General features: G+C 38.2%; 1 protein-coding gene across 1 annotated transcript; it reads right to left on the bottom strand.

Annotated features, from left to right (window-relative positions):
- Positions 1 to 6,205: 6,205 nt before the first annotated feature.
- On the bottom strand, positions 6,206 to 15,306 carry LOC129942589 (helicase POLQ-like). Its single transcript, XM_056051593.1, has 8 exons — positions 14,447 to 15,306; positions 14,198 to 14,376; positions 13,864 to 14,137; positions 13,592 to 13,797; positions 8,164 to 8,309; positions 6,766 to 8,110; positions 6,442 to 6,576; positions 6,206 to 6,376 (listed from the first exon to the last, which is right to left on the bottom strand). Exons 1-8 carry the CDS (start codon positions 15,240 to 15,242, stop codon positions 6,278 to 6,280), a joined length of 3,180 nt encoding a protein of 1,059 aa, XP_055907568.1. The 5' UTR covers positions 15,243 to 15,306; the 3' UTR covers positions 6,206 to 6,277.
- Positions 15,307 to 15,681: the final 375 nt, after the last annotated feature.

Below are 15,681 nucleotides of genomic sequence, written 5' to 3' on the forward strand. Positions count from 1 at the left end.
CCTTCCGGGCTGGAGCGTTAAGTCCATTCGCTCTACATTACCCAGCCATCTAATCCGTTGGAATTGAATTCTGCTAACTAGGTCAGTGTCGCTGTACAGCCCTCCTCCATTCTCCATCTATGCGTACGGGACCGAAAAACACCCGAAGAATTTTTCTCTCGAAGCATCTAAAGATGCTCTCATCTTTCTTTGACATGGTACCGGCCTCAGCGCCATAAATGAAAACCGGGATGATGAGTGTCTTATAGATGGTGATTTTACATGCTCGAGAGAGGACTTTACTTCTTAATTGCCTTCTAAGTCCAAAGAAGCAGTGATTTGCAAGAGTTATTCTTTGTTTGATTTCAGCGCTGGTGCCATTGTCTGTGTTTATAGCGGTGCCTAGGTAGACAAAGTCCTTAACTACCTCGAAGTTATAGCTGTCCATAGAGACGTTTTGTCCAAGACGTCGTCGTTCAGTGTCCTTTTTTGATGACAGCATATACTTGGTCTTGCTTGGTCTTGACCGCTAAAGCCATCCTCTTCGCTTCCGTCGCAATGCTCAAAAACGCTTTACTGACATCACACTTTGATCTTCCAATTATGTCAATATCATCTGCGTAATTGGATGGACCTTTGAAAGATTGTGCCTCTAGTGTTGACAGTTGAATTTTGCACAATGCTTTAAAGAACGATGTTGAAGAAGTCGCATGATAGTGCATTGTATAAAGAATTTAATGTTATTTTATTAAGAATTAATTACAATTTACGAAATCAATTGAAATACTAATAGAAAATGTAAGTTATTAATAGAAAATGTAAGTTCAATGCGCAGAAGGATGTTCTTAGGTCGAGCTGTAGATGAGAAGCAGAGAGAAAAAAACTAAACGATAGAACCAACTTCGACGGTTGCTCTCTTTTTGCCTACAAGCTGCGATTTGCACATAAACTTGCATAAGTATTCACTCCATATAAAAAAAATGTGGGGAACGAATACTTATGCAAGAAGATGTGCATACTCCCCACATTAAAAAAAAATGGCGTCCACCTTCGAAAAATGGCGGATGCCATGTTGTTCAGATGTGTTCAAAGAAAATTCAAAATTGTGGATGAACAATTTTTTGGTATTCTCATTGTGTTACTTTGCGAGTAATATCATTCGAATATGAAGTGAAATTAATTACTCTTGTTAGGTGCCAGAACAATGAAGATTTAGCAACAATTGTAAATTACGCATTTAGAGAAATATTAGTTAGTTATTTGAAGCCAGTTTTAATTATTAAATAAGTAAAATAAATTAGGTGTTGCAACGGTGCAATGAGAATTAGGACCTAGAAACATAAAACTCTGAAAGCACTACAACTATTATTTGTGTTATTATAAGCTGCGTTTATGCGTTTAATTTTCGCTCAGACCGTTGAAAAATGCAAAAAAAAACTCTGATTTAGTTCAATTTTCAGAGTTCATCGACTTAATTTTGGCTGCGAGAGTTGCTGGAACATTGACAACGAGAGTTAAAGAATGTAAACATGGATCATTAAAATAAAACAACGCAGGAACATTGAAAACATTTTTATATACTCATCTCTTTTTTACATTCCTATTGTATTTGTGTGTACACGTTGTTTATTTTCTTTATGTTACCGAAATTTCCAAAATACTGAAAATAAGTGATTTAAGTAGAGACTAAATAAAAACCGTAAACTTCTTTTGCCAATTTTCATCGCATAAGATTTGTGAATTGGCGATAAGCTATGCTTTCCACTAAGTTAGTGTGCTGTTTTTAAAGGCTTAACTACATATGTAAGCCGAAAAGTACTTTTGTACAAAAGTAAAAGTATTTGTATTCTCGCTAGGTCAGTGGTTTTGTGAAGAGAATATACAAATTTGTTCTTCAACCAAAATTTAAGTCTTATGCATCATTTTTATAAGTTTTCCAGTTCTACTATTTATTTATATCTTATCTTTCAGTTATAGCGACAAGGAAAAATCTGTGAGGGAAAGTTCTAACTACAGTTTTTCTGAAAGTGCATTGTGGGTTATTCATAGATGTTTGCTAAACTTTTTAGGCTATTCATAAATAAATGCAAATCTAAGTTAAGGGCTAAACCTGAATAACTGTAAACATAGAAAATGCTGTGTTCAAGTAATTATTATCACAGCCAAATTTCATAATTAATTTTGTTGGTGTATAAAACAGCTGAAAGACTAATTCATGACAAATAAATGTTACGTTAACACTAAGTTCCACAAAATATCGATTGATACCGCAATTACAGAAGATATGGATATTTTATATTAATATTCCCGGTAAGCTGTAGACCTTTATTATTTCCACCTATTATAATTAATTCGATGTTAAATAATTCAATGCAGTATATTGTAGATAAAACAGCAGTTAAGTTATGTTAAGGTATTACTATTGAAATAAACATAACATACATTTATAAAAAACATGTACTCGTTCATAACAAATAAAGTCTAGTCTAAAAAACCTTAAACTTGTTATACACTCTTTCTGAACACATCTTTTCTGGTTTTGGTTGTTAATGCCATCTATCTGTAACTCAAAGAAAGAGAAAAGAAAAACAAATTCACCACAATCTTCCGTTTTAACGTTTACCGTAATTCATTGACAAACGAAAATTGTTTGCTAGAATTAATTTGTGAAAACCAGAGAGAAAAAGAAATATCAAATGTCTCGATTCTCTCTGCTCTTCGAGGTGAAAACATGTATACACCGATACGAATTCAACACGCTATAAAAAATGAGAGTAAGAGGTTCCAAAGGGACGGAGACGAGGAAATTTGGCTCTCTCATTTAGTTTTTTCTCTCTGGTAATGTCCCATTCCAGTTATGAACACTTCCTTATTCAATTGGGGACCGGATGGAATTGGAATTGGCTTGAAGCGGGGATGTTATAATTGTATTGTTTAAAACCTTTTTTGACATCAAATGCATCGGTAAGATCTTTTCCGACCTTGAAAGGGATACGTTTGACAGGGATGCCAAAACTAGACATTGCTCGGTAGAGCTCTTCCCTATAGATGCTGTCATACACGGCTTTAAAATCGATAAAGAGATGTTGGGTATCGATTTGAAGTTCCTGGGGTGGAATCGGGTAAGGTTTCTTTCCTAGATCTGCCGTAGTGTGAATATTTGGTCGATAGCGGACTTTCCTGGTCTGAAGCCACACTGATAAGGACCAATCAGGTTGTTGACGAACTGCTTCAGATGTTCACATAATACGGCAGAGAGGATCTTGTATGCAATGTTAAGGAGACTGACGCCTCTGTAGTTGGCGCAATTTAGAGGGTCTCCTTTTGTATGCTTTGCTTTCTTCCGACCATATTTTGCAGATGAGTTGGTGCATGCTCCGTACCAAGTCATCGCCTGCTGCTTTGAATAGTTCGGCAGCGATGTCATCAGCTCCAGCAGCTTTGTTTGACTTAAATTAAGATAAGGCTTTCTTCACTTCGTCAAGGTCGGGTAGGCGGCATTGTTGATCTGCGTCGCCTTGATTGAGTGGTTCTATCTCCCTTACAGCGGAATTCTTTTCGTCATCGCCGTTTTATAATTTAAAGAAGTGATCTTTCCATATTCTTAGCATCGACTGCGGTTCTACTAAGATGTTCCCCTGATCGTCTTTACAGGCTTCGGTTCGTGGCTGATACCCTTGGGAGGTTTTTTTACCTTTTGGTAAAATGTATCTATTAATCTATCTTCTCGATCTATTAATCTATCTTCTCGATCTCATGCTCTCTTTTTTCCGTCTAAGAAGCCGGTGTTGCTCTCTCCTATTCTGCTCGTAGAGCTTGCAGCTCTAGTCCTTTTGTGCAGCGCCTCTTGTTTCGATGCGTGCGCTTGCCGGCATTCGTCGTCAAACCAGGGGTTTCGCTGTGGTGGCCGTGTGAAACCTAGCACTTCAGAGGCGGCATCTCTAATGGCTGCAAGGCAATGTTGCCACTGGTTTTCAATACTAAATGCAGGCAGCATAGGACTCCTTAAGAGGTTATTAGAGGCTTATATTGGCGAATTTAGCCTTGATGCGGATTGTCGTGATGCGCTAGCTCACACTGTTGAAGCTCAAGACTTTTTGCCTGAGTCTAGTTCCCACAACAAATCCACACCCAAATAGACGCAGTCGCCGTAGCATACATCTCAGTCTTTTAGTTTGCGTTTGACTGGTCCATCCTATTGTACTTCTTGCCGGCGGTAATATCTGCCTTGCAGCAGTTTAGGGCTTCCGCTAATTGTTCGGCGTCTGTTGTCAACAGTAAATCCTTCCGTATCCGAGGCTTGTATTTTTTACGTGGTCAGGAAGTCACCCGTAGGCACATACCCCAACCTGGAGGGCCAGATCCTAAGTATAACTCCAAGGACGGGGAGTTGGATAAATCGCTCTTTACAGGCAACTGTAGACGCAACCGTCGATTCCATTTTGAGAATTCGTCCGCTGCCGTCTGGATAAGGAGAGATGCCTTAGTGGAAACACCTCTCCCCCTCTCGTTGGCTGTTCCCAACAACTTTCCACTGGGGTTAGACCCGGGTACTAGGCACCCGATGCTCACCGGGGGGTAGGTAGTTAGGAGTTGATAGACAGAGGTGGGTTGTGAGAAAAACCTGTGGACGCTTGTGTCCTATTGAATGCACATGTCTACCATTTGAACATTCATATTTGGAAAACAAAGTGTTTAAATATTTCGTATAAAAATATCTGTGGCCAAAAGGAAAAACACCCTAAGTCGACTTAAGTTGTTTAAGCTATTCAATGTTATTTTAAATGTATGCTTCTTGGTCTTTTTTTTAAGCCAATTAAGGTGTATATAATTTCAAAAATTGGGAAGTTATAACTGATTGTAAAATAGCTTAAGTCATCAACTGTAACGAATGCATAAGATAAAGTATGTTTAATACTTCAAAAGATAAAAGAACTTAGGTGCTAATTATTGGGACTTAAGTTCTTTTATATCTTTTATTTTTGAAAATCTTGTAAAAAATAATATTACGGTAAAACATCTTATGTCTGCATTAATTCCCTGATTGACGTAAGAGCAAAAAATCCTGAATGCACCTAAGATTGTTTACCTCTATAAAAGTGATGATTTTGTAGTTCTTAGGTCGACTTAAGTTGTTTTACGCAATTTGTTTTCAAATAGCGAAATAATTTTGCAAAATCATAAACAGCTTACGTAACTTAAGCGATTTAACCGAATCATAGTTGCCCAAAGTAACGGCCTTAGTTAGACGTAAAGTGTTTTACCGTGAGCAAGTGGAGTTCATATTGGAACGTTAGTGCTAAAATACTTATAATAAATTGCAAAGTTTGATTCTTAACAAAATTTTAAAAATGAAAGAAAGCTAAATGATTGTAATTTTAATTATAAAGTGAAAAAATGTAATGAAAGTTATGCTGAGCGCATGGGCCCTGAAAAAGAAGGATTTTTTGGATCGAGTTCTGCTAAGAAAGGTTAGTTTGTTTTTTTTTTGTTTGTTTTAATTTTTTGTGCTATCTTGTTAAGGTTCATGATAGCATAGATGACCGAGAGACTGTCTGTGGTACGACCCTATGACTTTTCGTGTTGTAAACCTATTTTAAGGATTCGTAGAGTGCTGGAGCTTTTGCGGAAAAAAATGATCTGCGTTCAGACATTAGACTCTGCCTAAGTAGATAGCCACTATGTGCTGTACCTTCGGGTAATAGGAATTATTAGTTTTTAGTTTTGAGGTCGTTTTGATGAAATCGAGCATTTGTCGGTACACATTTTTTGGAGTGTGTTCTTTAGAGTTTACATACAGACAGTTCAAAGGATTACGGTCTGTACATCCAAGGAGTGTATGAAGACGATTGAATACTACTAATTTTAGTAGACAAGTTGAAATTTAGAATTTGTTTCCATACGCATGATATTGCCTATTTTTCTACTTCTACAGCTCTTGATACCCATCAGATCTTCTGAATTTTAAGTCACTCCCAAATAATATACTCAACACTTTCATGTATTCCATCGTAATTAAAAAATGTTCCCAACTCTAAATCACCGAAGCAGAATTTAAATGTTTGCCTGTACTTTTTATCATAAATTTGCCAAGAATTTCAAAGTTATTTAGAGTAAGGTCATCTCAATAAGAGGATTTATAAAGATCTCCAAAAAAGAACACTCAACATAATGATAAATAGTGTATGTCCTGGAAACTGGCTTAAATTAACATTCTTTTCTTACATCGATATAAAAACTAACTAGAGTACTATTAAAAAACTTAAAAAAGGTTCACTAATAAATAAAGAAAAATAATTTAAGTCACTTGCGGTGCAGAATCATTTTCATTTTTGAAGCAGCTTAGAATAGCATCGGTTTCTTCTTGTAAACTATCCAATTTCTTCATCAATATTAACTGAAATATTATAAAATAATAAATAATCTTCTTAGAAATCTCAATATTTGTATTTAATTTATTACCTTTGCAGCTGAAATGATTTCTTTTGCTGCTTTGAAACTTAAATGCTCAATCTTTTTAGCAAGTTGCATAGGTTTGCATTTGGCAATGTCCTCAACCGTCTTAAATCCAGCGGAATAAAATTGCTTTGCTCTGTTCTGTGGAATTTTAGATACAAATTAACTAAATATCATCCAACAAGAAAAATGCCATCATTATGAACAGCGAATGAAAGTTTTGACTCAAAGCAAATGTTTTGAAAATCCAAGATTTCGTAATAGGAAAAAAAGGTCAAATTCTCAAGAATTTCAAAAACGTTTGCATTAAGTCGAACCTGTGTCACTTACAATTTTAACAGAAGGAAGATCCAACAGTGGTTCCAATTCCAATGTCCCGCATCTATCCATTTTGCCACTTATTTTCTCAAACAACGGTTTATAGCACCAGAATTCGTCAACTTGTTCACAAAGCCTCACAAGTGCACTTGCCGCAGCTACAGACTGATTAACCAGCGTCTGCAACATACCACGTTCTACACAGAACTTACTCGCGACCAAATGCAGAGGCATAACATTCAAGACGTCCAACAAAATCAACACTTTATACAATCGACTCAATTGCAATTCCATTTGGCCTTTGGTTGACATGGTTTTTGCCATTTTAGCGGCATGAGCTTCTGTTATCCCGAGAACCTTAAACAAGCACTGCGTATTCTTGTCGAGTTTTGTATACTCTCGAAAGAGAACCGAAGGGTTAACTGCGAATAGATCGTCTCCAATTTCGTTGGAATTGAAACTCACAACGAGATAGAGTAAGTGGGAGTAGTTCGAGAGGACCATTGACTTCTGGGCATTTTTGAGCTCCTTGTAGATTAGATTTGTCTTTTTATAGTCAATTCCCGCTTTGAAAGCCGCCTTTCCAATCGTTGTCAATTCAAATCGAGTTGTTTTGCTTAGGACAAGCTGACGGGGATTGCTTGTCAAGTTGGCACTAGAAATCTCTCGCATTTCCTGAGTTGTAAGGATATCTGAGCTATTAGCCGAAGCAGCTTTATTCAAGTCCTTTAGCTGCAGAACTTTGTGCTTAAACATCTGTCGTAGAATCGATGTGATCAAAGCTCTCACTGAAACCCCCGACAATTCACTCTGCACCGACATCAGAGTATTCTTATTCAGATTCATCAAATCCTGAAGACAATCTGCGAGGCCCAAACCAATGGAACTCAATATCAGTGTTTGCAATCCCAGACCGTCGTTGTGATCGAGTGAACTTATAACCTTGTCCATTGGAGAAAACAACATCTCTCCGACGCGAATGTTGTCCTTGCTCGAGCATATGAGAATACTCTCTCCAGCATCACCCATTCCAGCGCGTCCTGCACGCCCAACCATTTGTTTGTACTTGCACAAGGTCATAAATTCCCTCCCGACGTATGGAGCTCGAATGATGACACGTTTTGCTGGTAGATTTACTCCAGCTGCCAACGTCGATGTACAACATATCACACTAATTGTCCCGATTCGATAGGCAGTCTCTAGCATTCGCCTTTCATCAATTGTCAAACCCGAGTGATGGTAGGCTATGCCGTAGGGTATAGTTTTTTCAAGAATCGGCGATAGAATGCCACAAATTTTGTCCAGAGCATCCATAAGATCGGCTTTTTCGCCCTTTCGGTGTTCAACAAATTTTGACCTAAAATAGGAAATTACTAGTGTCTATGATTTTTTGAATGTTGGAAGACTTACTTTGGCAAAATTCGACTCAAAAGCACGGCTACATTTTCACAATTTTTTCGAGATGAACAAAATATCAAGCAGGAATCTTTGGGAGCAACTTCCGACACCAAGCCGCCCAAGTGATCCGGATCGGATTTGGCAACTTGGGCACTATACTGAAAGCGGAAACAGAAATATGAAAATACATTTTATAGGCCAGGAGATTTGAAAAGAATAAGAATTTCGAGACTAGCACCCTCACTATGCAACAGCAAATCGATCGTTTCTATTTTATTATTATTATTATTAAAATTTATTAACTATAAATTAAAATTTACAAGTTAATACATAATGTTAAGGAAGAGACTCCCACCACTGATCCTGACATCGTGCTATATGCCGCATGACGGACCAGAAGGGCCTCCCATTAACATCACAAACCAGCTTGTAGAGAAAACTGCCTCTGAGAGATGGGACGTGGTACTAGGCTGTGATACAAACTCACATCACACTCAATAGGGTAGTACCGAGTCTCTTTTTGAATTTATTCTAGACCATAATCTTTTAGTAGCAAACAGGGGTAAGGAACCCACTTTTGTAACTAAAAATAGAAAAGAAGTGCTTGACTCTACCCTAACTAATAACTCAAGCACAATAGTAATAGATCAATGGAATTTTCTTTAAGAGGAATCATTCTCAGACCATAAACTGATAGGCTTCTTGATACAAAATGAAGCAGCAACTCCAAAACCCTTTAGGAATTTCAGGAAAAAAAACTGGAATGTATTCTGTAGGGAAGTAGGACAGGGGATTCAAAACCCCAACACACGTCTAATTCAAGAATCCTCCGACATAGATATTGCGTCAGAAAAACTCAGAGTTGTTCTGAATCACGCTTTAGAAAAAAGCTGTCTCATCAATCATATGTGAAAAGGTAGGAAAAAAACACCCTGGTGGACCACTGAAATAGGCAACTTAAGAAAAGAAACCAGAAGACTTTTCAACGTCGCCAAAAGAAGTAGCAAAGAAGCTGATTGGAAACATTATAAGACCAGTCAACATATTTTTAAGGAAGATGGCCTTCTGCGACGAAATAGAAAGTACAAATGTATCAGCAAGACTCAGGAAAATTCTGACCAAGGATTCAATCACTCTAGGATCTCTCAAAAAACTTACAGGCAGCTGGACTGAATCCGGTGGCGAAACGCTTGAGCTCCTTGTGATTACTCATTTTCCTAGCTGCTTAGCTGATATCCGCAGTCCAGAAACAGAGTCTCATACAGAAACCCTAGTATCATCGGATATTATAACGGAAGAAAGGATAAAATAGGCCATTCACTCCTTTTCCCCGTACAAATCCCCTGGTCTAGAGGGAATCTTCCCTATGATGCTTCAGAAGAGCATAAACCTTATCATCCCACACCTAGCTAGCATTTTTAATAATAGCCTTAAATGGGAGTATGTTCCTTTATCGTGGCGTGAGGTAAAGATAGTTTTCATCCTTAAGGCTGGTAAACCTAGCCATACGAAGGCCAAAGACTATAGACCCATCAGTCTAACATCGTTTATTTTGAAAACTTTTGAAAGGCTAGACAAGGAATGACAAGGAATACACCCTTGCAACATTTTTGGCTATTGAGGGAGCCTTCAATAACGTGAAGAACGAAACAGTGAAGCAAGCCTTGGACGACCACAAAGTCGAAAAGGCAATAAGAGTAGATAATGTGTATGCTCAGAAAGAGACAAATTAACTCTGAGCTAGCGGAAGAAATGGTGAGAGTAACCACAGCCAGGGGCACCCCTCAGGGTGGAGTTCTCTCACCGCTACTTTGGGTTCTTGTCATGAACGGCATACTCTCTTAATTGAAATCAAATGGAGTAAGGATAATAGCCTACGCTGATGATCTTGCATTACTACCGACTGGCAAGTTCCTACCCACTATCAGTGAACAAACCGAATACGCCCTCTCGTTGGTAAGCAAATGGACTAGGTACTGTGGGCTGATGTTCAATCCAGCTAAAACAGAACTAGTGCTATTTATTAACAAGCGCAAAATACCTGATTTTAAAATACTGAATCCCTCAAATTAACCGCCTCGCTTAGGCTTCCAAACTACAGTAGCGTCTTCCAAGCGGAAGTCCTGGCAATTACAACAGCTCCTAAAAAGATATCAATGACGGCGACACCACGAGCTACACCACGAGCTGATATCACCTTTTACATTGATAGCCAAGCGGCAATAAAAGCGATTACTGCAACTGAGGTAAAATCAAACCTTGTTTCATGCTGCGCGAAGAGCTTAAGGTTCACACAACATTAGACTGCTGGGTACCAGGCCACAGCGATATACTAGACAACGAGAAAGCCAATGAACTATCAAGATTAGGGTCAATGCTTGACGTAAGCCAAGCTCAGCTAGTTAGCACCCCAACCTGTTATTTTAAAAAGTAAATCTCAAAAAGAATAACTATCAATGCCGATGAAAGGTGGAACCTTCTTGACACCTGCGGCACTACAAGAAAGATCTGGCCCTGTTTTAACAAACAAAGAACGGATAGAATTATGCAGCTACACAAGGGGTCACTTTGATCTCTTGTAAGCATAATCACCGGACATAATCTGTTAGGTTATCATATGAAAAAGATGAGACAGTTCAGATGATCTATGCAGAGGATGCGGTAACGAGGAGGTGCATGAAGACACTCCACACTTTCTGTATCACTGTCCCGCACTCTCCCATCAAAGGAAGAAAGTGCTTGGCAACAATTTCTTCGGGGATTTAGAAGAACTGTCTAGTACGCAAGGTACTGAACTTCGTCAAAGCCTCTAAATGGCTTGACTAATGGCAGTGTGCCCTAGTCGTAGTCTTCCTAAAGTGGTGTTCATCTGTCTTGAACTTGAGGTTGGGTAGCTTGGCTTAGATTTATCAATGTTGATGGAACTGTAGAAATGCTGGTAATTCTGCCAGTCTTTTAGTCTATGTATGTGCTTTGGTTTTACGATTGACTTCACGTAATAAGTCACGTTTTGTCAGTGCAAGCACAGATTTCACAGGGGAAACATGAGCAGCATTTGCTGCTTTATTAGCTTGTTCGTTAACAGGAATCCCAGCGTGACCGGGAACCCATATTAGTTTTAATTTGTTGGCATACTTAATGAGATGGTCTCTTATTTTGCTAATTATGAAGGTGCTGTTGTTGGAATTTCGTATAGCAACAATAACTGCCAAACTGTCCGAACAAATCACAGAGTGGCCTTGTAGTTTTCATATTATCTCTGCAGTCTTTAAGATCTCAGTAGATTCAGCGGTGAATACAGAGACAGTATTGTCCAAAATTCCAATGGATAGAAGGGAACCATCTTCGTAGGTTGAAACGATGTGCTGTATTGGGTTTTGGAACCGTCTGTGAAAATTGTTTGCCAAACTGTCCGAACAAATCACAAAGTGGCCTTCTAGTTTTGATATTATCTCTGCAGTATTTAAGATCGCAGTAGCTTCAGCGGTGAATACAGAGACAGTATTGTCCAGAATTCCAATGGATAGAAGGGAACCATCTTCGTAGGTTGAAACGATGTGCTGTATTGGGTTTTGGAACCGTCTGTGAAAATTGTTTGCCAAACTGTTCGAACAAATCAAAAAAGTGGCTTTCTAGTTTTGATATTATCTCTGCAGTATTTAAGATCGCAGTAGCTTCAGCGGTGAATACAGAGACAGTATTGTCCAGAATTCCAATGGACAGAAGGGAACCATCTTCGTAGGTTGAAACGATGTGCTGTATTGGGTTTTGGAACCGTCTGTGAAAATTGTTTTCCAATTTTTGTATCTCAGCGCATTAGTAATATCTTTGAATAACGATCGGTAGATGATGAGGAAGTGTGATTTTTGTTGTATTCAGTCATGTCCATGATAAGAGAAGAGGAATCTTCGATGCACCTTGGTGGGCATCCTGGATAGTATTTTTCGTTTTTAACAACTGGAATGTCCATATATTTGGCAATTGTTATAGCGGTAGAAATTGCAGAAGGGATACTTTTATTTATCAGGCGTTTTGACGTCTTTATCAATAATTGAGGCTCTGCGGAACGCAAATTTCACATGGAGTTTAGCTCTGCTTTCAAGAATACGCTCTTCTACTAGGGAAAGTCCAGCTTCTGCCATTATGTTACGTACTGGGGTGGTTGGGAAAGCAGCTTGGTGGTAAGGAGACTTGATGTAGCTTATTGTTGTTTTAGGAGAGTTTCAGTAGGTTGATAAACCATAATCTATCTTACTTAAGACTAAAGATCTTGTTACATTGCATAAAGTATTTATATGTGCAAGATTTTGGGTCTGATACCCCAAGCTTTGATTTTTTTCTAAAATTTTATGGATACTGATTCTATAAAAAGGCTTTTCGAAGTCTAGGGAGAATATGGTGACGTGATTCCGAGCAGATAAAGCTCTTGTTATATAGAAATCGATATGAAGTAAAGCATCATTGCAGCCTTTATTTGCTTTGAAAGCGACTTGGTTGCTGATCGTTAGCTGCAATACACTTGATGGATTGTTGAGTAAACGCACCTGTAAGACATCGAATATCTTGCCATATCTTAAATGGGGAGGAAGTGGGATTGATTGAAGCAGTAATTTCGCCGAAAGCTTTACTATTTTGTACTTCCCTTCGGAATTTCGCGTTTGATTTTTTGTATAAAATAAGTTTCTGCGGAGTAGGGTATTTTTTAAACGATTTCCAAGCCTTGTTTTTATCTTTCTGCAAAGAGCTGAGCTCTTAATTCCACCACGATACTGTGTGTTTCCCAGGTTTTGGTGTGCTTTGTGTTGTTGCGATGTTTGCAGCTAGTCGAATAGCTTTAGTAAGGCGGGCGGCTTCTTGATTAATTTTGAGAGAGATACTTTTAAGTGATAAGTCGTTTAAAATGTGCTTTTGGAAACTAAGCCAGATAGCTAGATCTGTTTTAAATTTGGGGGTTAAACAAGATTTAGAAGCCACTTGGTTAGAGACTACGGTAGTGATGACCGCGAAATGATCACTGTTATAGAGATCGTCTAAAACATTCCAAGAGATCTTTGGGTATATTTCCGGGGAGCAGGTGGTAATATCAGCCATCATTAAGAATTATGAGTTTTAAAAATTTTTAAAAACATTCCCCAGATTGTCTCTCTGGTGTTAGTTTCGGGAGGGCAGGAGTTAACGTCACCCGTTATTATGACTTGAGTATTTATTTGACTGACTATATTTTCGAGGTCATTTGTAGAAAATGATTGTTCAGGGTGTATTTATATGGACAATAAAGTAAATTTGGTAAAAAGTTGAACTTCGATTGCTAGAATTAAGATGTGAGTTTATATGTCTATAAGGACAACAACAACTCTATGCCGAATGGGAACGTTTAATTTGACAAAGACTATAGCAGGACCTCTGGAACGGGCACTACTACAAATCCTCATCTACTTACTTTAAAATTCACCGTCCTCTTGAATACGAAAATCTCTTCCAAACAGGAACCAGCTGTGTTTATTTCTAGAATATCACTTCCACACTTGATGTATTCCTTTAACTCCACAGGTCGAAAGCCTCTTGTATAAACGTCTGCATCAAGGAAATCAGAAAGTTCAGGGAGGTTACCAATTGTTGCACTCATTCCAACAATTTGAATACTCGCTGCAACCATTTTTCAAAATGTTCGCCATTTTATTTTAATTGTAACCAAAAACTGTAAAACCTTACCATTGATGTACATAACTTTGGTCAAAAAAGCTTCTAATGTTGCTCCTCGACCTTTTTCTCCAATCAAATGCAACTCATCGACCACAACAAGTCCTATTTCATTGGCTCTGCCAGCTTCGATAAGACTATCAAAGAGAACCGCGCCTTTCTCTATCGAGCCAATAAAGATGCATCTGCGTTTCTTTCGCGGAGGCGGTGGACATCTGCCTTTTCCCGCTGTGTATTCCTCCACTATGAAATTTAAACTTAGGGCAAATGGAGCCATGGCACTGACCTAAACAAAAAGAATTCTTATAAAGAACATTCTAAAAAGAGCTTTCTTTAGACTACCAACTTTTTCTTGGACAATCGAAACGTAGGGAAGAATGAAGAGGACATGTTTTTCACGGCAAATTATCTCCCGCAACATGAGAATTTCAGCCACCAGAGTTTTGCCACCACTCGTGGGCAGGGCATAGAGGAGATTCTTTCGTTTTCTGATTGCCGGAAGATTGAGACACTCATTTTGCCATTCTTTAACATTTGAAAAAAAAAGGTTAATATTTAATTCCATTCTATGGTCTTCCCGAGCTTCATGTCTTACCATATAAACTATTGATTCCTTTGTGTTCGAATATCATCTTCTGGACGGTTGCTGGAAGTCCATAGAAATTTCCACGACTAGGAAACTCATCGACAACTGGATCTTCATTGAAAACCTGAGTTTCCCAGTTGATGGCCGACAGCTGATGTTGATCATCTTGACGAAATAAACTGACATTTGATCCAATGGTTCGATTTTTGATCTCCTCTCGAGTCTCGTATTGTGTGCCTTGCATAAAATTGGTCATTTCAAAATGATTGATCATGGAACTCGATAGAGTTTTATTGGTGGTAGTTCCTGCACCCATGGACACTGTTGTTTTGGGCACTTTGAAGGCGATGTCATCTAAAAACTTTTGGGTATTTTGTACTTTCAAATCGTCTATAAGATCATCATCGAAGTATTTCATAAGGTCCTCAGACTGTCTAAAGGCATTGCATGGTGGTTCGATGTCCTTGAAGAGGCTATCATTGAATTCAACTAAAGTTTCATTGTTATTGTTGTTTATCGACGATGGGCCCGCGGCAATGGCTTGGGTATTGATGTCAGAAAATAGGCTATCGTGACCATCGTTGGTGAATAATTCTTGTGTTTTGGACTGGTTTAGTTCGTTTGAGAGTTTAATATCGGAAAGGAAACTATCCTCGTCGCTGTCGGGCCATGAAAATGGTTCAATTGTTTGTCTTGGATTTGTTTGGGGGGTACGGGTACGGCTATCGCGGCGGATCCTTTTGTGAGCTGGTGAATTAATTTCATTTGAAGTCTTTTTAGAAGGTTTATTAAATTTGTCCAGCATTTTGACGATGTTAATTAATTAAATTTAAATTCAAACATTTAAAGCATTTTTGTTGTTTATGTTTAAAAAAGGTGAACCTAACTTTGAAAATGACAGCAGAATGTACTAGAGTCTAGTTGTTATTTTGAAATATCAGTGATGCCAAGTTATTTTATTTAAAAAGAAATTAAATAATTACAAGAACATATTTAAAAATAAAATTGTACGTTTCTTCGCAGATTCTCACTTATATTTTCCTTTCTTCTGTATTTTAAACCAGGCATCACACAATATTGAATCTGTCACCTTTAGACATTTGACAAGTAAATAATAACCGATTTCGAACACTTGAACTATACACGATAGAATATCGCCTTAAAATAAATAAAATAGGTTGGGATACAGTCCGTAGAGAACTAAGGCCTAGTGTCTTAGGCTTCTCAACAATTCCTGTGTGTGC

The sequence above is a fragment of the Eupeodes corollae genome, chromosome 1 (genome assembly GCF_945859685.1).
Source record: "Eupeodes corollae chromosome 1, idEupCoro1.1, whole genome shotgun sequence".
Classification (NCBI taxonomy): Eukaryota; Metazoa; Arthropoda; class Insecta; order Diptera; family Syrphidae; genus Eupeodes; species Eupeodes corollae.

What these genes read in the sequence shown, in the direction of transcription:
- LOC129942589 (XM_056051593.1), bottom strand. Translation starts at nt 15,242, where the DNA reads ATGCTGGACAAATTTAATAAACCTTCTAAAAAGACTTCAAATGAAATT. An exon ending in AGGAATCAATAGTTTATATG is followed by an intron (nt 14,377 to 14,446) that starts GTAAGACATGAA and finishes CAAATGTTAAAG; the next exon opens with AATGGCAAAATGAGTGTCTC. An exon ending in AGAGGACGGTGAATTTTAAA is followed by an intron (nt 8,310 to 13,591) that starts GTAAGTAGATGA and finishes TTCCGCTTTCAG; the next exon opens with TATAGTGCCCAAGTTGCCAA.